The sequence below is a fragment of the Labeo rohita genome, chromosome 4, assembly GCF_022985175.1.
Source record: "Labeo rohita strain BAU-BD-2019 chromosome 4, IGBB_LRoh.1.0, whole genome shotgun sequence".
Taxonomy (NCBI): Eukaryota; Metazoa; Chordata; class Actinopteri; order Cypriniformes; family Cyprinidae; genus Labeo; species Labeo rohita.
The window spans coordinates 45,078,603-45,103,516 of NC_066872.1; the positions used below are offsets into that span (position 1 = coordinate 45,078,603).

General features: G+C 34.4%; 3 protein-coding genes across 4 annotated transcripts; 1 reads left to right on the forward strand and 2 right to left on the reverse strand.

The window, feature by feature from the left end:
- Positions 1-5,293: 5,293 nt before the first annotated feature.
- med21 (mediator complex subunit 21) lies at positions 5,294-9,066 on the reverse strand. The gene is made up of 4 exons (XM_051106936.1): positions 8,945-9,066; positions 8,021-8,135; positions 7,837-7,937; positions 5,294-6,087 (listed from the first exon to the last, which is right to left on the reverse strand). The coding sequence occupies exons 1-4, from the start codon at positions 8,984-8,986 to the stop codon at positions 5,908-5,910; spliced, it is 438 nt and encodes a 145-aa protein (XP_050962893.1). The 5' UTR covers positions 8,987-9,066; the 3' UTR covers positions 5,294-5,907.
- A 6-nt stretch (positions 9,067-9,072) lies between these two features.
- Positions 9,073-19,047, forward strand: tm7sf3 (transmembrane 7 superfamily member 3). Its single transcript, XM_051106933.1, has 12 exons — positions 9,073-9,299; positions 11,014-11,168; positions 12,493-12,643; positions 12,751-12,871; positions 13,545-13,716; positions 14,142-14,319; positions 14,535-14,621; positions 15,722-15,802; positions 16,460-16,612; positions 16,783-16,880; positions 16,959-17,121; positions 17,854-19,047. Exons 1-12 carry the CDS (start codon positions 9,227-9,229, stop codon positions 18,105-18,107), a joined length of 1,686 nt encoding a protein of 561 aa, XP_050962890.1. The 5' UTR covers positions 9,073-9,226; the 3' UTR covers positions 18,108-19,047.
- Positions 19,048-19,638: 591 nt separating this feature from the next.
- fgfr1op2 (FGFR1 oncogene partner 2) lies at positions 19,639-24,442 on the reverse strand. Of its 2 annotated transcripts, none has more exons than XM_051106935.1 (6): positions 24,323-24,442; positions 23,831-23,967; positions 23,643-23,760; positions 23,413-23,555; positions 23,221-23,334; positions 19,639-20,191 (listed from the first exon to the last, which is right to left on the reverse strand). In XM_051106935.1, exons 2-6 carry the CDS (start codon positions 23,963-23,965, stop codon positions 20,054-20,056), a joined length of 648 nt encoding a protein of 215 aa, XP_050962892.1. In that variant the 5' UTR covers positions 23,966-23,967; positions 24,323-24,442; the 3' UTR covers positions 19,639-20,053. The 2 variants fall into 2 exon arrangements, with proteins under 2 accessions (XP_050962892.1, XP_050962891.1); XM_051106934.1 differs by lacking the exon at positions 19,639-20,191 and adding an exon at positions 21,343-22,107.
- Positions 24,443-24,914: the final 472 nt, after the last annotated feature.

A 24,914-nucleotide genomic window follows, 5' to 3' on the forward strand; every position in this document is an offset into this window, starting at 1 on the left:
TCTGCCATGTGTTCAAGTAGCTCACCTGATAAAACATGATATTAACAATATTAGGGTTATGAGTGCAATTCACATGCAAGCAAAATGAACAAACATTAGATATCAAGAGTATCCACTCAAGACATACCAAGGACCTCTGCTGATTGGCTGCCAAATGCTTGCACATAGCAGAAAAACACTTAAAAGAAAGACAAAACTCTCTGAAAAAAGAGATTTGTGCTTCCATGTGGGACACTGCAGTTTGAGAGTGCATCTCACTCTTGAATTAAAAAAAAAAAAGGCTGAACCGTCACCCCAGTGGCTCAGCGGTCTGTGCGCTGCGCCTTGGTGCGGAAACCTTGGGTTCTAATCTCACTCCTGTGAACATTTAATTGGTTTTTTACCAATTAAGAAAGACAACACTCCAAAAAAAAGGATTGTTAGTGTGGAAGTGCCAGTGGCTCAGTGGTAAGAGCACATCCTACCTAAACGGAAGGACACCGGTTCGAATCCGGCCTGGACATGGAAACAGGTTGCGGTTGACAGTCACCCCACTGTGAGGAGCACCGATGGCGAAGACAGGTGAGCTGAAGAGAACACCAGATGGTCACTGTACTCAAGCTGAACTGAGGAAAGGTGAGCAGGGCATATGTGAAAACTCCAGAAACATCTGAGATGACAACCAGTAGAGGTTTATCTTATGTACCAAAAATACAACTTTCCCTGTTTTATTTACTCCTCACCCCCTTCCTTCATCGGCTTCTCCTCGGCCGGTCTCCTGGCTGCTCTTCCGCAGAGGTCCTTCATCTGGTCTTCGATCGCAGCTCCTCCACCGCAGCCCGCTTCAGCACCCCAGCCAGGAATCGAACCGCAGTCCTCCACATGGCAGGCCATGACCTTACCACTGAGCCATTGGCACATTCACATCAACCCTTCTTTTTTTTGGGGGCATATCTTCTTTAATCCTACAGGTGTTTCGAAGAAACACCAACCGACCTGAAAGAGATCCCTGAATGGATTGGGATTGGAACCGGGCCCCTCCAAAAACGAGGAAACTGGAACACGTGGATTTGGATGAAGCTTTTTGAGCCAATCATCCGCATCTCCTGAACCACTGGACCCCTTGCATAAAGGAGTGGATGAAGAAAAGAGTCGAGACAGGTGAGAGATATTAATATTGCTTAACAAACCTCACAGTTGTTTGTTTCAACTTGGCAATTACTAATGACTTTGTTACTTCTAGTCTGTGTAGATGCAAATCTTAAGTACTTTGTATCTCCAGTTTACTCACTGAGACTTCTGAATATATACATATGGATTTGCTCACCACATGGTCATCATTCAATTTAACACAAACACAAATGTCACACATGTCAGTTTATTTTGTACACACACCAATGCATACAGTTAACAGCCATTAAACATTTCTGATAAAGTGTTGACAGTCTTTCAAATGCTAATGTCACAGTAGCACGTCAGCAAACACATATTAACAAAGAACATGAGAAAACTAGAATCTAAATACAAGCATACAAGACTTCAGGTACAAGTTAGGAAGTTGAGCTTTTATTCAGATATACTTATGACAGGTACATTGAAGTAAGCATTTAGTGTCATTCAACCTTGTGTGTACATCTAGGGAATGAAAATGAATAAATGAAATACACTTTATTATCACCAAAGAGGAAATTAGTCTTGTGCTCTAGGAGAAGTTACATAGACAATACATGGGATCCATAAACAATCAATACAACAATACATAAAGCACTCCCTATAAATCCACAAGTCTCTATGCCTACCCGAGCATTAATACAATAACGTTTATTTGTTGTTTAAAATTTTAATTGAGGTAGGTACAAAATATGTTTTTAAAAAGATGTTCCTACACACTGGTAATCTGTACTGTCTTGCAGAAGGCAACAATTCATACTCAACAATTCATATACAGTGGGATCAGCTAGAATTTTATGTGCTTTCCTAAGAACCGACTGTTCATATAATGATTCAAGGGACTGATGTTCCCTTTGCCATATGGCCTTTATTGCATTTTGAACTGACTTTGCTTAAACTGTAAGGTTACCAAAGCATATTGTGAGGCCATATCCAATTATGCTCTCTTTATATGATATGCGACAAATGAAATGCTACATTTTATTCAAAATTCATTGCATACTGGTTAAATATGTTCAATACGTTTAGGCTATGGAATAACAAAACAGTAAAGATGATTTTTAGCTGAAACAGTGCTCCTTGGTCATTCAAACAATGCAAGTCAGTGGCTGTCCGTATTTGATAATCAACAAAACAAAATAAAAATAATTATATCAAGGAAGCCTAAGGCAAAAAGTTATGTCTGGTTCATGAACAAATTATTCTTTTGAACCGATTCTTTGTGGTGAACTAGTTGGTGAACTAGTGAACCAGTTCACTGAATCAGACTTAAGTGTCTGAAACAGATCTCGGCTCAAGCAGCTCAGATCTACGTTACTAGTCAAAATTCACTTTCAGACACCTGACAGTCACTCCGACTTGAAATTAGCCAAAATATTGGTGTATCTGATCTTACGATGAATAAACTCATTCAGCTGAGGAAACTGAGAAAACAGTTCGACTTGGACTGAAGACCGATGAGCCACTGATACACATGTGTGAACCAAACCCTTGAATGAAGGGGTGAAATTAACATTTTTATGGTTTCTCAATGTTTATGTAAGAAGGGGAGTTGATGACTAGTTTATTCATTTTATATTCTTTAGACATGTAAAACATCCACGTTTGACATCATTATTGGGTGACTTCATATAATTGCGTATAAGGTTTCCATTGATGTAGGACAACATTTGGCCGAGATAAAACTATTAGAAAATGTTGAATCTGAGGGTGCAAAAAAATCTAACTAAAAAGTTATGTTAAAAATTAAGTTTTTAGCAATGCATATTAAGTTTTGATATATTTATGGAAGGAAATTTACAAAATATCTTCATGGAACATGATTTTTACTTAATATTATAATGATTTTTGACATAAATTAATAATCAATCATTTTGACCCATACAATGTATTTTTGGCAATTGCTACAAATATACCCGAGCTACTTATGACTAGTTTTGTGGTTCAGGGTCACATTTATGACTTTAGAAGTGGGAAGTAGGAAATGTCTGATAGCATGTGAAGGCAGCATGAATCACATCATTGTACAAACCTTGCCAACTCTGAGAAATACACTGACGGATCAGTATTTTCATACAAATGTGGAGTACTTAAGTGTTAAATGAGAATTTCACTATTAGGTTATTAGGACTGCTCATTAGTATTCAATGTAAAAAATGATAGGAGAGTTAACACAGCCCTGTGTATAATGAACTTGTTAAATCTGTTAGTCTGGTTAGTTAAAATGATAGATCCCACTTGATTAAAAAAAAGAAAAAAGTTACACTCAATGCCTTCAATTTATGAATTAGAAAGTTGAGCTTAATTGCGTTAAAAGCTGAACTATAATCAACAAATGTGCGTAGGACGTAAGACTTTCCAGATGTTTAGTAGTACTCTTTAAAATGGACAGAATATACCTCACAAAACATTTTATTACACATTATGTCAAGGCTACTGGCCTGTAGTCAGTTCAATGTATTCATACTGATCAGAGCTGTTATAGTGACCCATAATTTTGTGGTATTGTCATTCTGTGACATTCATAAAATGTCATTCAATGTAACAATGCTTTCTATATTATAAAATCTTTTCAGTCGTACTTAGAGCAGGAATCGTTAGAGGACATTAAAAATCTCGTTTTAAGAATCACAGTGCAGTGTCCCAAAATAATTATCTGTAATTTGACATCTTTACCAATCTTTACTGCTAGACATTTTTAATCATTTACAATATAATAATTTAGTATGATCACATTTTCTTTTATATATTTTAATAAGTACAGGTCAAAATAAGTATGTTGTTTTTACATAATATATATTCTACTCTAAATGACAGTGGAACATTATTTAACCCATATTTTGGCAAAAGTTATTTGAAACATAAAGTAGACCCTTACTTAAGTATTAGGTATAATTCCTATACCTTTGTAAATTAAATTTTATGTGGACACCAAAATGGAACCAAAATCCACCAAATCTTGTCTTTCTTTCATGCATACATAGTTGTAGTTACAGAAAGTACATGACTTCATCTTTATTTTATATTTAAATCACCTGACTGACAGCTTGAAATGCCACGTTAACCATCTTTTCATGTTCTACTTTTGACAACCATTCAGAAGTTGATGTGGAATTGGATTTTATTTTTACTATTACATTCTAAAGGAAGATATATGTTTTGCCTGATGTTTACATTATTATGGCTTGGGAATAAACAATGTTTATTTCATAAATGTTATTTCATGTTACGATCCCCCCCTTCAGCTATAGATTCAGCTATAACACAACCATAACAATAATGCTGGACAGTTACGTGACACAGTACAGAAAGTATTGTGAAATTCGTATATATTTTATACTTTATCATCTGACTGACAGCCTGAGTGGTATAGTTTGACTGGTTAGTTTAACCCCATTTAGTTAACCTGTGCTGCTACATCATGTCACTAACGTTACATCTTGTAGTTCTAACGTTACTTTTAACATTCAAAAGTTGATGCGTATTTTGATTGAATGTTTACATGTAACATGAGTCTACAGGTCTTTTTTTTTTTTTATCTTAGATTGATATACGTTTTGGCACTGTTACGGCTTGGGAACAAACAGCGGTAAAAGTTCTAGTAACGTCATTTCATGTTACGATCTCAGTTCGCTTCACTAAGCGCAGCCATTCCAGTCTGAGCGTTTAAAATGCTTGTCAGTATTCATTTTCTTAACATTTAGCAGTTCCAAATGGTATAAATAATACTCTGTAGTCTCTTACCTCGGTAATAACTCTCGTTGTCATAAAAGTCTCCAGGAAAAAGAAAACCCAACTGCACGAACGGCGCCATACTGTTTTGTTGACGTTCTTCAGAAGACGCGTTCTTATTGGGAGGAAGACTGATTACGTCACGCGCTAATTAGCGTGGCTACGGCACAGAAATAACTTGGTGGAAAAGAAAAGTTAAAATGTAATAATAATTTATATAAATATTTCTATTAATAAATCCAAGATCTTTATCACCACGTAGAAGCGATATCAAAGTCGGTTTCTGCATATTAAATTCACTTGCATGACCGGAAGATGGCAGCACTCAAACTTAATCACCGTATAACATTAAAAAAAAAAAGTTTTTAAAAGTATTTACTTGTTGGCATTTCTTACAACAACTTTAAGGTATTTAAGGTCATATGTAAAATTTTTTTGGATAGCATAATTCACATTAAACATTTTATTGCAATTGCAACATTTCCTGTTTTAAAATTTTAGTTAAATAAATGAAGCGATGGAAACAAAAGAATAAAACGAACAGGTTTTAGATCTGTTATTTGAATAAATCTGTTAAAGAACAGAGTCTCTTGACAATGGCATTGCATGAGACAAATTACCATATTCATAATTCAATTTGCAAAGAATAACAAACACTTCATACAATTTTTTTTTATTTGTTAAACAAAATTTCTTTTAAAATAAAATGAACACCGCATGATGCTGGCACGAAAAAAATATCATTAAATATACAAAAACCAACTTACCCAGATGGTGACTGTTTGAAAAAGGCTGATGGATGCTGAACATTTACGGTTATCAGGTAGAAAGTGACGTCAGAGGTCATATACTCAAGACATGCGATGGGAAAGAGTGGGCACTTACAGAATGAAATCAGAATCATTCTTCAGTCCAGAAACAAACTGTACATTTAACACAAGCTCTCTTGTGATCCATGAAGTATGAGTATAAAATCCCTGCTGTGTACAGACGACATAGTCCATGTTTGCTTGGGGTCAGTCGCTGTCATGACTCTGGTGGTGTCGACTGACTCGGGGCTCCGCTGCGTGTGCGCAGCTGTGATTGGGCGATGTCTGCTAGAGCTGACTGGATCTTCTCCAGCAACATGTCTCCTCTGTAAACCACTTCCTCCAGACGGTTCGCAGCTTCCTGGTTCTCCTCTTCCAACTGCCTTAGACTCGCAGCCTGTGAAACAAATTAAGTAACATACAGAGAAAAGGTATAAGATTAGACTTTATTGTAGGGATGTATCAAACTAAGGCGTTGCTGTGCTCTTTCCATTTAAAGTTAGAGGCAACCACAGAATGGTCAGACTTTGCTTCATGAAACTATGGTTAAATAAAACATCTGAACAAAAGGTGGCGTTTATGGAACAGCAGCAATACAGCACCAGAAGTGCAGTATAAATATTTTATGGTGAAACTGAACACAACAGCTGGGTTCTGGAAGTGAAAATCCCATTCATATTTCATGATTAAAAAAACAAAACAAGAAAAAAAAAACATGCTGAAATCAATGACCAATATAGTGTTTTTTTCTTTGTTTTTGTTTTTTACATTATTATATCATTGAGTAGATTTGTTTGCATTTGCTTCATGGGATGAACAGTTCATTGCTTCAAAATAATTTTATTTATAAGTAATAACATAAATAACCCTCATCAGGGCTGTATTTATTTGATCATATATTACAAAAAAAAAAAAAAAAAAAAAAACAGTATTATTGTGAAATATTACTGCTATATGTAATATTGGTTTCCTATTTTAATATAATTTATTTCTGTGACACAGCACTGAATTTTCATCAGCCATAACACCAGTCTTCAGTGTCACATGATCCTTCAGAAAGCATTCTAATATGCTGATTTATTATCAGTGTTGAAACTTTTGTGCTGCTTATTATTTTTTGACACTTTTTTTCTTTGATGGATAAAAAGTTAAAAATAACATTTATTTAAAATAATTAAAAATCGAACAATTTAAGTCTTACGCTTAAGTCCATGTTTTTATCTATTTAAGCTGAATAAAAATATGAATTTCTTTTAAAAAAAAGTTTACTGACCCCAAACCTTTGAATAGCAGTGTACATTGTAACACAAAATTTCTATTTTGAATAAACTGTTCTTTTTAACTTTTTATTTATCCAAGTATCCTGAAAAAAGTATCACAGGTTCCAAAAATATTAAACAGCACAACTGTTTCCAACATTGATAATAAATCAGCATATTAGAATGATTTCTGAAGGATCATGTGACACTGAAGACTGGAGTAATGATGCTGAAAATCCAGTTTGATCACAGAAGTAAATTATATTTTAAAACTATATTAAAATAGAAAATTGTTATTTTAAATTGCAATATTATTTCACACATATCTGAGCATAAAAAAAAAAAAACTTTTCTTACTGATCCCAAATGTTTGAGATATATATATATATAGAGAGAGAGAGAGAGAGAGAGAGATACACTATTATGGTTTTATTAATATTTAGAATAATAATAAAATTATGTAAATAATTTATATTTAATTAATATTAACATTTTTGTTTTCACTTTAACTTTAGTTTCAGTAATTTTGTGTTTTTGTCATTTTAGTCTTTTTTTTTATAATGTCTTTATAGTATTAATTTATTTTGCAGTTGTAGTTATTTTAGCACACTCAAATTTGACAGCTAGCTGAAATAAAGTTAAAGTTCTCTATATTTTCTTTCAGTTAATGATTTCTTTATGTAAAGTCACAAAAATGTTTTCTTTTTATGGTTTCAACTACAAATTTGTAGAACAAATTTATTATTTGAAATTATTTCTTTCAGCACTTTTAAATGGCAGTAAACACAGCCAGAAGTGCCACCCATATGCAGTAGGCTTGTTTGGAAAAGGTGGATAAATAGAGACATATCAGGGGGACGAGTCACACCGGTTGTGTATAAACGTACCTGCAGTGCGGCAGTAGATTCTTCACTGGGCAGAGAGTCAATCAGCACGTCAACATCTTTTGCTGTTCTTGCTATCAATGCTGCAAACAGTTGAGCGTATTCTAGAGGAACACATGAAAAAAAATGTCAGTTAAATCACACCACAGCGGTGATGTAAACTGATTTTTGGCCCAGGTTTGAGCACCTTCTGTGGGGTTGGAGGGCTGGTCTTTGTTGATGGCAGTCTGGATGTTGCTGAAGGAGGCAGGTGGTGCGCACTGCTGCAGGACTCCAATCGCATTACAGAACTGATCAGCGAGCTAAAACACACATCATAGCAAAACACATATCAATCACACAGTGCACACAAGCAACACAAAATAACAAATCACGTTTGCATTTGGTTTATTTGGTTTGTTTTTGCTCTATAAACATGATGAAAAATATTAAAATCCATTGCTAATATCATCCAAAAAAATGAGTAAACTTCTTTTAATGTGTAAATTTCTTTTAATTGCGAATATGTAATAGTACACAATATATCACTTACAAAAAATATTGCACTATGTGTCATAAAATTAAAATAACAGCAACAATATTTTATATAAGTATTTTAAAAATATATAAACACACGAGCACACAATTTAATACTATAAAACAATAGTGTTGTACATGTCAAATAATCAATCTACTTATATGTTTATTTTTAAAGTACGTAAAAACACATAAAAACATATAACACAATATTGTGGTATATGTCTCAAATAAATAAAAAAGTATATATAGTTTTATTTGTGTTGACGGCAATTTTAATTTCTTGAAACATTTTGACTTACTTCAGTTTACTTTGTATATAACAAAATACATTTCTTTCTCATTTAAAATAACATATATTTAGTTTAATACAGTACTACCTTCTTTCTGTATAAATTTATGTACAAACTTTAACTGTTTATTCATTCACAACTGCATGCTATGCTAACACCTTCATACGCTACAGTCCGTTAATGTAACTTCTTACACACACAATCTGACGGCATGTACCAGACGACTGAATAAATATAATTTGTACACTTTGCCCTCTTCTACGGCTTATTAGTCATAAAATTAACATTTAAATGAGTCTTACTGAGTTAACAGCATCCTGAAGCTGCGTTAGCCTGTCCGCCATGTTGGCTCCTCTTCGCCTTTTCCGTTTCCGCCGAGCGCGTTCAAAGCGAGATCACGTGACGCCATACAGTTGCGCCTGCGTACTACTGGTGAAAGGCGCGTTACACTCAAAAGTTGTTGCATTGTAGTGCAACCGAGGAGCGAGTGACACTTCCGGAGGCCAAACGTGAAGCTTCAGCATGATTCCTGAATCTGATCGCCGCTGCTAGAGCGTGTTTATGGACTGGACTGATCCGGGAAAATGCCACTGAAGAGAGAATGTTTGGTTTTGCTCGTCTTGTCGTGGGTCAATTGTCTGCGCGCTCAGGATGAAAGTGAGTAAACAAAAATCTTCTGTCAACACTGATGCAGATGCATGCATGTAACACATGACGCTTGCTTGATTTACCTACACAGAATTGATCTTAATTTAATAATGCTAATCAATAACTATATATATTATATTATTATTATTATTAACTAACCAGGGTGATTTTGGAGTCAACTTCAAGTTATGTCAACGTAAACCTCTCACTAAATTCACCCTATTATAACTATATGATGCGACATTAACTATTTAGTCTGTGTGGGGTGTGTATTCATGTTTTCTATAAAAACATTATATAGTATATAATGCATTGCAACAGTGTTTGAAAGATGAACAAATAAACGTTTCTTAAAAAGCCTGATGATGATATTTGAGACTAACATTTTAACGTGATTTCGTGGATAATCAAGTAAAGCAAAGCTGCTTCAATTCAGTAAGTGTCTTCATATATTACTAGCAGTATCAAAGTTATTGTTGTTTACTTGATATAAAATCAGATCTGACAGCAAAAAGACACATGAAACACGAGCTGAAGGTGGACGTTTGTACAATTATACTAAAAGTTCTTTTTACTTGCTAAAAAAAAAACAATCATACAACAGAAGGCATGTAGCAGATTGTGTGCAAAAGATTGTGTTAGTTTAGAGCCCTTAAAGTCATGTATGAAATATGATAATGTAGGTTTTATAGGGTTAAGAGAACAGTAGATCAGTAGTAAAACACTTAAGTCACTTTTTGATGTTTGCTGATCTCCTGCCTGTCAGGGAAGAGTCTGATTGTTTTTGGTATCTGTCAGTTGTGATTTTGTGCCTCTTAATAATGCTGTGGTGTTTTGTAACAGTGCCACATTTCTTTCAGTGATTTTCTTTTTTTTTTTACTCTTTTAATTCTCCTCATTCCTGCTTACAATGCACATATGACAGTGAAACACAGCAACAATCCATGATATGCAATTTAGAAACTATTTCCTCATTCCTGAAGGAGAAAGAGAGAGATTGTTCCAGATCAGTGAAGTGATTTTAGTCTTCAAGATCTCTGCAGACGCAGACCTCAACTTGAACAAACAAACTGTTTGTTAAGCAATTCCTAAAAATGTAGAACAAGTTTTAGAGAAAAACAAGTAAATATCTAGTGGCTTTGTTGCTTATTGCTAGAAATTGAGCCTTAAGATGGAATAAAGGAAACCCAAAAAATCCATCTGTGTACTGTATATAAAGGCAGCATCTTGCAAGTTTAGACATAGCAATAATTTTTGAGTGTAGTTTTGGTGAACGGCAGGTGTGAGTCATTGTGAAATCAGATGACTTGATTATCATGCCAGATTTCACTGTCAAGCAGGAAGTCAGAGCAACCGTGAGCCAACATCTTTCTTCACCAAATCACAACTGTCAAAAGCCACTTCCTTATTTGAAGTGTTCACTGGTGTCTCTTCCAGGCAGTCACTAAAAACTTTCAGTTTAAATGAGAAATACCATGTGTATTGATTTCTGACAACTGTATACTGTATAACAAAATATTCTGACCAAAAAAAATGTGTGTGTATATAAATATATACTTTACACACACTTTTTTTTTGGTCAGAAAATATGCATCTGTAAAAAAAAAAAAAAAAAAAAAAGTAAAGAAAACAGCTCCTGGGGTCAAACATTAAGATCATATTATGATAATGGCAAAAAAGAAGCAGATACTGGTCCAAACATCTTCTTGTATGTGTTTTGCAGACCGTGTGATGTTTTCTCTGGGAACCTTCCAGAACGTGAGTGTCCCGGTGAACGGAACGGTTCAAGCTGTCATTTCCCGGATTCCTGCTGATGTTTCCTTCTTAACACTGCAGTTTCATACGCATCACCACAATGTTACACTCTCATATACACTGGTAAGAGATCACACATACACAGCAGTGCTGTTTGTATAGACATACACTCTAACATACAGCACTGTAAGGCACTGTCAAACACAAGAAAGAAACATACAAACACCCCTAGCTGACCCATTTCCATGGGTTGAGCGAGCAAGGCATCATGTGAGGGTTTAATCACAAGTTTTGATCTCTACACACACACACACGCACACACACCCGTCCATGCATTCTGTTCATAATGTCAGCAGTCATGCAGCTTTAGTGCACTGAGCACAAACCCCAGTTCAGACACAGAGTTAAAGTCAATATGAAATGCTGTTTGAAACCAATGTTTCTTTATTACAGAATGCAGTAGTGACGGCCAATTTTTTGTGGCCTTTCTCCCAACAGTATTTTTCCTATTTATTTTTCCCATAGATATTTAAAACGGAGAAATTGTTAAATAAAACGGAGGCAAAAACTGTTAAAAACTGTGTTATCTTAAATAAATAAATAAAAATATATATATATATATATATATATATATATATATATATATTAAATAAGAAATCAAATAATTAAAAACAAATCATACTTAAGTAGTAAAATAATTCCTAAAAATAAAAATAAAGAAAACTAAAAATAATAATATAATAGTATAAACTATATATATATATATATATATATATATATATATACTATAAAACAATAAATAATACTAAGCACTGATTTAAAAAGTATTTAAAGGGATTACAAGCTACAAGTCTTTACAGAGTTACAAGCCATGAACCAACCAGCCAGGTGAATCTTTGACAAAGACAAAAATACAAGACTGTGTATATAATGACCTTAATGAGGGAACAAACTGCAGTCCCATGAAGCGTTATGAATGGCTTATCAAATTAAAAACAATTCTATTGATTTAAAGATGTTGATCTATATATACAAACAATATGTTTTACATTTAAGTTTCTGGTTAGTGGAGGTTTCTCTGCAGAATCATTGGTAGTGTAGGTTTTCATGTGGAATTCTGCTGTTAAAATAATCACCACTGATTAACAACCTCAGAAATCATAGTAGGCCTGTCTTTAATGGTTTTTTAGTTATTGTTAAAAATTAATAAGCTGGTGGAGAAGGATTTTTTAGTAATGGCACCTGACTGTTGCGGTCTAGTCTGCTGTAATTCCAAGTAAAACCAAGTGAATGTAGGACAGGACTTGAATGGTTGCACTTTGCTTGTGTTTGTTGCATAATATTCTCCATTTGACCTTTATCCATCTAGAGTGACTGTGTGTGTATGTGTAGCTGTCCATTCATAGGTTGTGTCTTTTTTTTTTTTTTTTTTTTGTGCATTGGTCAGATCCCACTTTATGGTTTTTCGGTCACGGCAGCAGATGCTGGTCTTTTATCCAACTTGACACCAAGCCAGACCACTGTCTCGTGGTTCCTGCGGACGCCCGATGGGAGTAGTGTAGCAGGAGTTGGTGTGATTTTGCCATACTCCAGTACTGGTTAGAAAACTAACTCTTTACTTGCATGCCACAACACAAACAATCTCATTAACTGACTGTAGACTGGAATACAGTGCATTCAGTGTGTCTATGTAATGTGTGTGCAGATCCTGTTCCAGGAGCCTGTAATCAGGAATTTCCGCTGGAGATTGATCCAAACATCTACGTGCAATACAACCTGTTTGAGACCACGATTACCTTTGCACCTGCTAACATTGGATATGGAAGGTGAGAGGAATTTGATAAAGTCTTGGACTTTTAAAGGTTCATGAAACCCCGTCATCAATGCATCGTAGGTTCCAACAAATAAACAAATATATTAGACATGGGTTTCATAGTTAATGGCACAAATACACACATAACCTGTGACAGTTATAATTGAATGCATAAATAAATGCATAGCCATTTGCATTCAAATATATGTATATATAAATGCACTGTTGCTTTTATAATAGCTTTTGAGATTTTGTGACATTTATACAAGCTGTTTGATAGATTATATAAATGATCTCTAATTGAGGACAGTTACACTCAAGCTAAAAATGTGTCTCTCAACTACTGTACATGATCTCACAGTTTAAAGCATCTGTTACAAGAAATAAACGTGTTGTCATAAATAATTAAGAATGTGCAGACTTGATGAGTCATTGATGTACTATAATGTGAGAAAACATCACATCCTAATGAAGATTATAAGCTTAGAAGAGGAAATAGCTCAAAAAAGCTCAAAATGAGCTAGTTTTGTCCTACAATTATATTATCTACAATAATATTGTCTTCTATAATGTGCATTACAAACACCTCTTAAATTTCAAATCTCTAATGTAGTTACAGAGTGTCATGACCCTTTAAAATTGTGTTTTTCAGTCTAGATGAGTCTAAATCAGATGATGTTTTTCAGAGGGGAGAGTCCGCCGCCGTGTGATGTGGACATGGGCTCCAGCACTCGTTGGCGATTGGTGTATGAGGTGTATCAATATTTCCTGCCGGAAGGCGACCTGTCGGAGCAGAGTCTGATCAGCAACATGGAGAAAGTGGCCAATGTGCAGAACGTGCAGGACAACAGCAGAAAAGTATGTCAAATCTCTCTCTGTCCTACCTTACCACTTTGTTATCTGTTACAGCTGTTATCTTGTATAGCTGTTAATGTGTTTTACAGCATTTGTTTCGTAATCTGGTGCATTTTCTACCTTAGGTTAGTTCATTTAGGTGTAAATGTACTGTACACAGCAATTGTGCGTGGATCTTAACACAGTTACTTTGAGATTGTTTAAACTCTCTTAACATATACATACTCAAATATATAACATTTATATTACATATATAATAACATATGCATAATTAATGTATGTTATATTAAAAAAATATATAAATAACACACACATTATATAATAAAATATAAATTCTATATGTGTGTAATTAAGTCCCTGTTTCAGAAGAAAACAAGTGATTTTTGGGTCTGAAAACACCCTTAGTTTAATTTATTTTACTATTTCAGGTGATGTCTTTATCTTCTCACGACCGGACGCAGTTCTCCTTCAGCTCTCTGCCCGGTCAGGGTGTGATTTTCTCTGTGATTGTAAGAGATCCAGTTTTAAACACATCAGCATCCTACATCCCCGTCCACACGTATGCCTGCAGCTTCAACTCCACGCTGGATGGATGCAATGATTTAGGTGAGAAAATTAAAGAAAATGAACATTCATGCTGCATTATTTTATTCATAACTTCTGAAATTCCTTTCATATGTGAGGTCAGTTGCCACTTACAGTCCTATCTGAAGACCCCCTTTTCTTTAAAAAAAAAAAAAAAAAAGCTGTTAAACGGTTTCTGTGACCGGTTTGACATAGTATCTAAATGTAAGCATATGCTTTCTCTCTCATTTTCTCAGGGAGAGTTTCTACTAAAGTGTTTTTCACTGTGCTCGGTTTGGCTGGGCTGTTTGTGTGTTTTGTGGGCCACCGCTTCTTCAAATGTGGTGAGTGATGTTTTTCTTGCTTTTTTTAGAAACGCACCACATTGCTGCTATTAATAACTGTCAATCAACTAAAGATGTCCCAAGTGTTTTAGGTTTGGGAAAGTCTTTGCCATGGATTTAAAAAGTTAGAGGTCAACAGATTTTATAGTTACTTCAGTGCTAAATTTTTAAAGAGTTTATATGATGCATCATTTCTTCCCTGATGTTCACTTGCAGTGTTGGTCAAGGCTTCTTGCACAACAAACAGTCTATTCAATGTTTATGACCTTTACAACTCTCTCTCTTTTCAAATGAAATGGTTGTTTTTTTAGAACTGAGTTCTAAGTGAACATGTGAGATGATTAACGGTGGTTTGTTAATGTATTAAGTGAAGCTAAATAATATAGTCTTTTTTAGTAGCAACTTTTTTTATTTAATTAAAATTTCTCATTATATGCTAAAAGCTAAAACCATGAATTTAATTTTTTTTTATTATTTTAAATAAAATAAAACATTAACTAAAATAAGTGAAAATATAAAAAGTATATATTTTATTTCAGCTAGTTGCCAAAGCAACATTTCTCATTTTCAGTTAGTTGACTTGATATTCTAAAACTAAAATTGAAATAAAAAATGATGTCTATTATGTCTATGTATTACTACAAAACTGTATAGACAGATTTTTTTTAAAAAGCAAAAGCTAATAAAAATGACAAATGCACAACAAAATTACTAAAACTTTAACTAAAATTGAAATAAAAATGAAAAATAAAACCTAATACAAAATAAAAATAAAAAATGTTATAAAAATAAATGAAATAAATCTTAAACTTATTAAAAGTTATTAAACTCAAAATATTAAGAAAAATTTAATAGAAGTGACAGAACTGAAAATTGAGTGTTTACTGTTGTCCTTTTGCATTATTACACACTATTTTTCCTATTAAATACTTTGAAGCTGCTTTGACACAGTCTGTACTGTGAAAAAAAAGTGCTATTTAAATAAAGGTGACTTGACTTGACTTGACTACTATAATAACACTAATTTGTATAGATGCAAATTAGTGCATGTAAACACAGCTATTGTTAGCATTAAAATGCCAATTTCTGTGTCTTCTCAGAGCTGTTCTGTATGGGATTTGGCTTTATGGCATTTGTCTTTTTCATCCTGATCACCAGAACCACACAGCTGGACTACGACAGTGAGTAAAATTAGACCAAAACAACTAGTGTCTGCCTGAACTTTTGGTTTGAAGTTTCTGATCAGATTTTCATAAATAGTTTGTGCTCTTAGAAGCTGAGTTTTTCCAGTTTAATTTGACTGAAATTGGTTACACAAACTGGTTCTGCCAGCAGTGAATCCCATTAGCCATCACGAGGGCAGAAAGCAGCTCCCGTCACAGAGGATTGAGGTTATTGTTGTGCCGTAACTCTCTGATGATTAGAGTCATGCTGCTGCAGCTCTATCATGTGCTGTGGATTTCACCTGGAGGTGTGAAACCAGTCTGTCCAAATCAAGAGCTGTTTGTCAGCTGTTCGCATGTTTACAGGACAGGCACGGCTGAAATAAGGAAAAGAATTTCTGAAGACGTGTCTGATTCTTTGAGATGGTTAACAACTGATGACTCAACATAGATTAGTGGATAGAAAACATCCAAATACACATCTAAATGATTATTTTATTGCTTCAGTTATGGAAAATTATGATAATAATAGATGTCTCATTTGCATATTATACAATATGTAATGTAAAACAACTGTTTTAATGTACTCTGATTAGTCAACTGATATCTATCTGTTATACTTTTTACCCTGTTCACCTGTAGTGTCTTTAAACAATTTGTTGACTGTCTCTGCAGTTCGATTGGCTCTGACAGCGCTGATGGGTGTGGTCGGGGGTGTGGCCATGGTGATGAGCTGGTGGCGGTTTGGTTCGGTCATGGCCTGCGTGTTGGTGGTCGGGCTCATTCTTGGATTTTTCATCTCGTCCATCGTCTTCTTCACTCCACTTGGTAAGAAATCATGTTTGAAACCTTCAGGTATCCTCATTCGTACAGTTAAAGATGTTATTTCATTATCTGTTCAGAATGATCTCATTATAATCTCTCTTTACAGTCTTGCTGGATGTTGATTGTTGAGATGTGGGTGATAATTTTCATTAGTAGTTGTTTATTTCCTTTAGGTGATCTTGCTATATTCCATAATGATGTGGTGTTCTGGGTGGTGTTTGCTTGCATTATGGTGGTTGTCCCTTTGTTCTTCATCAGGTGGCCTAGAGAGGTGAGATAGAGAAAAATGCATCTAATATTAGTTCATATAGACACATAAATAAACCACACGTGTCTATCTGTGTTTCAGGGCAATATAATTACATGTGGCGTGGTTGGCGCATATACAGTGGTCTTGGCCGTCAATGCCTACACCTACACTAGTCTGTCATATATCACGCTGGATGTCCTCAAACGCTTCCTCAACGACAACTTCAGCCGAGCGTTTATCTCTGTTCCGCTGCAGGATGTCGGTAGGTGTGCAGGCATTGAAGATGCAGGCCACATAAAAGATCAATGCAGATCAGTGTCTGAAATTAGCAGGGGTTTGGGGCACAAATGCCACTTAAATAAGCAAAAATGCATCCCAAATCCAAGCAAAAAAATGCTCCTGCACAGTTAAATTAAGTCATTTATGACTGCTGTGATAAAAGTGAAATGTGATGAAAGTGTTGATTGTGCATTTTGATCCTCCAAAGATTTTTGTGTTTTTTGCGTTGTTGCACATTACAGCCAATCACACAGGTTTCTCTTAGGCATATGAATGCAATGGCCAATCATTGAGATATTTACATTAGTCACAAGTTAAATTTGATGGAAACACCAAATTTGTTTTTTTATGTAAGAGATTCATTTATAGGTTTCCATTGACTATAACAGGAGTTTTTGCGAGAGTGCAGAACTCGTGCTGAACGAAGTCATTGAGCACTTTTGAACGTTTATTTATTTTATTAATTTATCATAATTATTTTATTTCATTAATTAAATAATAAATGGTTTTCTCAGCTTGGTTTGTCTGTTCAGCCTACAAAAATAATCTCACAAAAAAACTTGAACACAAACTGACATGACAAGTTCTTTTCCCCTTTTATTGGACTTTAGTATTTAAATTAAGTGATGGGAAAAGAAGTATGATGTAGCCTAAAAAAATGTTCAGTCAAAAGATTTTTTTTTTTTTGGTCATGTCTGATTTTTCGCCTCTCCAGATTTCATCATGATCACTGTGTGGGTTGTTCTGGGCGTTTCGGGGATCGTCGTACAGCTGTATCGGGAGAAATCACGTCCGTTTTTCCCGCCGAGCCCGTACGTGATGTGGAAGCAAGAACGAGAGCGCAGGAAGACCAACGTTCTGGATCCCAGCCACCACAAGCCATCTTTATCTGCCCGAATCCTGGGACGTATTCGCCAGCTAACACAGCGCACAGAACCGGCCGGTGAAACCACACCTCTACTGCTTTAACCTTTGACTTTTGACTTGAAGTCAGTTCACTGTTAGTCCTTCTCCTCCAGAACACAGTTGCTCAAGGCTGTGGAGACCTATAGCAACATGCATGAGGATTGAGCTCGATTTTTAGAGCCTAAAGACTCAGATGGGTGATGAGCAGCCGGTGGAGGTTAAAAGAGCAGCTCACACACAATGTGAGACTGACATTGTGCACTTGTATGTGTGTTTTCGTCCAGGTTCCCAGCAGTGTTTGATCCCATTGCTGTTCAGTGGAGATTTTTAAACTTTTTTACGACATCTGGATAGTATATGAGTGAATGAGTTTTTTTTTTTTTAAATGATGTTCACCATTAAAATGAATGTATAACACTGCGATTGCAGACCAAATGAACCGGTGTTAATTAGTAGCCACTGTAAGCCTCTATGGCTGATGTTTTCTGTGTCTAAGTGAGCGCGCATGAGTCCTGGCAGATCCTCACTGGGGTTTGGAGTTCATGATGGAAATAATGAGCTTATTTTGACTGCGTTCCTGTGGGAATTTGACTGCTGCTTCACAGTGCTGATGTAATGCACTTAATGAGGATTTTAAATGCAGTGTAAGAGAAAAATATAGAGAACCTGTGGAGTTTAAATGTCTGTCAGACATTTTCTGTGCTTTATAACTAGAAATGTAGCTCTTTTGGAGAGACAAGTTCGATCTTCGACAGACTTCAGCTTTGTAAAATTAGTGATGTTGCATTATTCATCGATACGCTTCTAGTATCCTCTCAGGGTTTCTTCATGTAATCTTTGTCTCTCACAGAAGCAAACTTGTTCTAAAGCAGTTAAAACATACAGTAATGTTACAATTGTTTTTAAGTGGTAGCAGTATGCATTATATTTGTGTTTTGTATGAAATTTAAATGATTGTCTTAATAATTAAATATTTAATAAAGTTGTCACTTGTGCTATAATACTTAATGATATTTATTTCTATTCCGAGACAGTTTAGAACAGGAGATCTGATGTTTTTGCTGAATGCGAGAAAAGTGTGTGAATGTTTGATGTGACGGACTGTTTCACTGAGCTATTAAATATTGCTTAACTGCTTTGACGCCTTTAAAGTTAACATAAAACAGCATTTGCAATGCATAGTGTGACACAACTGTGATTGAAACAATATTAAATGAGATGAAAATGTCCTGTAGGACTTGATTTTATCCATCTGGAATTCATTAGATTATAAATGGAATCATTTCACATTGGATTTTGCATAAACAAATACAATTTAACAACTGAAAATGTATTTAAAATTAATTTATTAATTTAGTATTAAATTAAATGTATTACTAAAAAAAATTTAACCTTTTTGTTTTATTTTACAATCATATTCACTGTACATGTATGACTTAATTTAATATTATCCTAATGTCAATGTAAAACAGCATTTGCAATGCTTTTTGTATGCATTGAAATGCATATGCATGCAATAACATGTACTGAAACTTTAAATGTTGTAGTTTATTCAACACTATCGGCCAATTAAACTAGAGAAGATCACAGCCTGTTCATTCAATGCTTTTTAATCACTTTCAATGCTACTTCCTCTCATACCTACATAAAACACTGTTACAAGCACAACAAGCAAAAAAAAAATTAAAATGGCACATTGTGACATTCCCTTTACAAAGTCTTATGTTCAGGTAAAGTAATCATTCACAATATGCCAATTTTTTTGTTATTCCACAAATGATTGTATTCAGCTGATTTGACTTCCAGACTGAAGCCATGATGATGGAAAAGTAATCAGATCTCAGTGTTTGACAGATTCCACAGGCCCTTTCTGCAAAACCCCTCACGCGGAATGGCTGATGGACATCCAGGTTGCACGGTGAGTGCATGTGACCCTGTAATGGAGGACTGTGGGACTTGTAGGGCAGCTCTGGATGATGGTTTGTAAACTCAAGAGTCTCTGACGACCTTTAGCTCTTCCTCAGACTGACGTCTGTGCTGGTGAGCAGCGGAGAGAGAGACGTGCTGTCAGACGTGTCATCCCGCTTCAGCACCAGAAACGCCTCACGGCTGATTCCCAACAGCTCTCGCAGACCGCTGTTCTCCAACTACACAGTACAACATCAACTTGTAAACCATAAGGTCATGATTACATTGTAAGTATTGCATTTATTGCGGTATAGAGTTGGGTGGTATTACCATATATATTGTGCTGGGTAGTAACTGATTATATGTCATGTGAATTATGTAGTACTTGTAACTTAATATTACATTTTAAAATACTCATTGATAGAAGGTCACACTTTATTTTAAGGTTACTTAAATATAACTGTAACCTAATAAAATAATCAGATAAATAAAAATAAATTATATTATGTTTTAAAATACTCAATGAAATATCAGATAAATAAAAACATATTCTCTTAGATTTTAAAATAATCAGTCAAAATAAAAAAGAATCAGACTACAGTTCTTTTTTTATTGATTACATATTATTCACACAAAGGCAGTAAAGTTATTTTTTTTTATCAGCCAACCCATTTGACCTAAAATATTAAATATTTTCTTTACTCAGTCACCCTAAGATTTTTAAATTTTATTATTTCAGATAATAACACCACATTCACATGTTTACGGTTATCAGATGTTGGTTAATGGTCACATGATATGCACATAAAAGCTAAAAAAAAAAAATTACAAATTATATAATTTTTTTTAAATTAATATATAACAATAATATAAAATTATATAAATATACAATTATAAATATTATTTTAGTAAGTGTAATATTTATTGAATATTAATTGTAGACTTACATTTAAGTATTAGCTTTTTTCTTTTGCAAACCACAGCTTAGGAAATCCTTACCTTTAAAAATAATGTTTAATGCACTTTGTGTTGTTGATAACATTTAATTTCTCTATGCATTTTTGTATGATGCAAGATTTTTGAGTCAAAATAGAATTAATGTGTTAAACAAGTATTTAAAAAGTGGTCTGATTATACTACCTACAATGCGTAATCTGAAATATTATGTTACTTACTACAATTTTCTTTAGGTAATTTGTAATCAATAATGGATTACATATTGTCTTTAAGTGATATCAGTCTAATATAACTGTCATTTGTATCTGGAATTCATTAGATTATAAATGGAATCATTTCACATTGGATTTTGCATAAACAAATACAATTTAACAACTGAAAATGTATTTAAAATTAATTTATTAATTTAGTATTAAATTAAATGTATTACTAAAAAAAATTTAACCTTTTTGTTTTATTTTACAATCATATTCACTGTACATGTATGACTTAATTTAATATTATCCTAATGTCAATGTAAAACAGCATTTGCAATGCTTTTTGTATGCATTGAAATGCATATGCATGCAATAACATGTACTGAAACTTTAAATGTTGTAGTTTATTCAACACTATCGGCCAATTAAACTAGAGAAGATCACAGCCTGTTCATTCAATGCTTTTTAATCACTTTCAATGCTACTTCCTCTCATACCTACATAAAACACTGTTACAAGCACAACAAAAAAAAAAAATTAAAATGGCACATTGTGACATTCCCTTTACAAAGTCTTATGTTCAGGTAAAGTAATCATTCACAATATGCCAATTTTTTTGTTATTCCACAAATGATTGTATTCAGCTGATTTGACTTCCAGACTGAAGCCATGATGATGGAAAAGTAATCAGATCTCAGTGTTTGACAGATTCCACAGGCCCTTTCTGCAAAACCCCTCACGCGGAATGGCTGATGGACATCCAGGTTGCACGGTGAGTGCATGTGACCCTGTAATGGAGGACTGTGGGACTTGTAGGGCAGCTCTGGATGATGGTTTGTAAACTCAAGAGTCTCTGACGACCTTTAGCTCTTCCTCAGACTGACGTCTGTGCTGGTGAGCAGCGGAGAGAGAGACGTGCTGTCAGACGTGTCATCCCGCTTCAGCACCAGAAACGCCTCACGGCTGATTCCCAACAGCTCTCGCAGACCGCTGTTCTCCAACTACACAGTACAACATCAACTTGTAAACCATAAGGTCATGATTACATTGTAAGTATTGCATTTATTGCGGTATAGAGTTGGGTGGTATTACCATATATATTGTGCTGGGTAGTAACTGATTATATGTCATGTGAATTATGTAGTACTTGTAACTTAATATTACATTTTAAAATACTCATTGATAGAAGGTCACACTTTATTTTAAGGTTACTTAAATATAACTGTAACCTAATAAAATAATCAGATAAATAAAAATAAATTATATTATGTTTTAAAATACTCAATGAAATATCAGATAAATAAAAACATATTCTCTTAGATTTTAAAATAATCAGTCAAAATAAAAAAGAATCAGACTACAGTTCTTTTTTTATTGATTACATATTATTCACACAAAGGCAGTAAAGTTATTTTTTTTTATCAGCCAACCCATTTGACCTAAAATATTAAATATTTTCTTTACTCAGTCACCCTAAGATTTTTAAATTTTATTATTTCAGATAATAACACCACATTCACATGTTTACGGTTATCAGATGTTGGTTAATGGTCACATGATATGCACATAAAAGCTAAAAAAAAAAAAATTACAAATTATATAATTTTTTTTAAATTAATATATAACAATAATATAAAATTATATAAATATACAATTATAAATATTATTTTAGTAAGTGTAATATTTATTGAATATTAATTGTAGACTTACATTTAAGTATTAGCTTTTTTCTTTTGCAAACCACAGCTTAGGAAATCCTTACCTTTAAAAATAATGTTTAATGCACTTTGTGTTGTTGATAACATTTAATTTCTCTATGCATTTTTGTATGATGCAAGATTTTTGAGTCAAAATAGAATTAATGTGTTAAACAAGTATTTAAAAAGTGGTCTGATTATACTACCTACAATGCGTAATCTGAAATATTATGTTACTTACTACAATTTTCTTTAGGTAATTTGTAATCAATAATGGATTACATATTGTCTTTAAGTGATATCAGTCTAATATAACTGTCATTTGTACCATTCTTATATTTATTTTATGTCATTGTTTGGCATTTGCATTCTTAATTTTAATAACAAATATATTGTGGTATATTTAGCGTGTCTCACCTCCAGACGTTTGATTCTCTCCTCATCCTCACACAACCGCCCTTCATCCACCTCGATGGCTTTCCTCATCACCGTGGCCATTTCATTTATTTTCTCAATGTGCGCCTGCATCTCCTGCGACATAAACACAGTAAATGCCTATTTGAACACCAGCATAAGGGGAATCGCATGAAAACTGTATGTGGGACTGACATTAGTGTGCTGCTCTCTCAGCTGGGTGACAATAGCAGGATCGTCTCTCTTGCTGGCCATCAGAAGGCGAAACACCTGCTCTCTGTATTTGCTCATGATGAGCTCCAGCGCAGACTGATGCTCCTCCAGTGATGTGCGCAGCTCTGTGGAGAGAAACATACGGATTTAGATTTAAAACAGGCCTCAAATGACACCCAGTGACAACTTTTAATTGCAAACCCTCCTAACACCTTTGTTTTCCTGCTGCAGTTCCCTTATTTGCCGGTTTTCCTGTTGGATGCCCATGACCAACGTGGAGCGCGGCCGGTGTCTTGCCACCTGGTTCAACACCTCAATCTCTTCCTGGTACTGAAAGAACAAGAAATATGAATAAAGAACTCTCACCCTCATTAAACAGACTGAGAACGAACACTGATACCTGTTTCATGGCCTCCACTCTCTTGTTCAGCAGTGTGGTTTGTTCAATCAGGATCTCAGCAGCATTATCATGATCCCGGAGCCGCTCTACCAGTGATTTGGCATCAGCCAGCACCTTCTCCAGTGTACAGGTCATTCCTGAAGAGCACAAGAAACACCTGGACTGTGACTTAACTCATGATTCCATTCATAATTACACAATATTATATTCTACAAATGATCAGATCACTGGAAAGCTGCTTTCCTGCCACTACTGTTATGTTGCGACTTATTTAAATACATTACATGTCTTGATTTCAGAAATACTGAAAGGCAAGTGTCAAATGTTTTGGTAGAAGCCTAGCATTAGCTTCTACGAAAATAAACACGCCTGTTGTTTTAATAAAATACTAACTCGTGTAAATAAATACGAAGCCGAAGCCAGAAACACTTTTTGTTTTATTAGATTTTCGAATAACACCGCGATTAATTTTAAATGAACAGAAAAGCTTACCTTATCTTAAAGCAACGGCTCAGTTGGAGCACTTCCTGTTGCTGCGGCCGAGACGTCACGCGAAAGGACTTCTGGGAGATGTAGGCGCCAACATTCTTCCTCGCATTGTCCACACGGAGGCGCAATGGACAAACCTTCTAAAGGTTTAAACTGCAATTAGAAACGTAAGTGTTTTGTTTATTACTGTAAAACCTGCAAATTCCTTTGGTGAAGCTTATTAATCTCTAAATGTTGGCTTCATAAATTCATTATAAAGCTTATGCTAATGTTCTTTTATTAACTGGGTTTGAGGGTTCTTTATAGGTGAAGAGAGGCCAGTTTAATCCTGTGTCACCCGGAGGGCGTAATCAGATTTTACCTGTGCAAACAAATCCTGCCTTGTGATTATGAGTCAGTTTTATATCCAATGCCCAGTCATATAGAAGAATGACAACTCTGTCAGAGTTTTTGACACAGTTCATTCCAGGGAGATATCTAGTATATTTTTTATATAATTATTTATTTTTATATAATTATTTAGTTCTTTTGGTGATTTAAGGAATTATAAAAAATATTTTACTTTATCAGTACTCTATATTATGTATTAGTTATT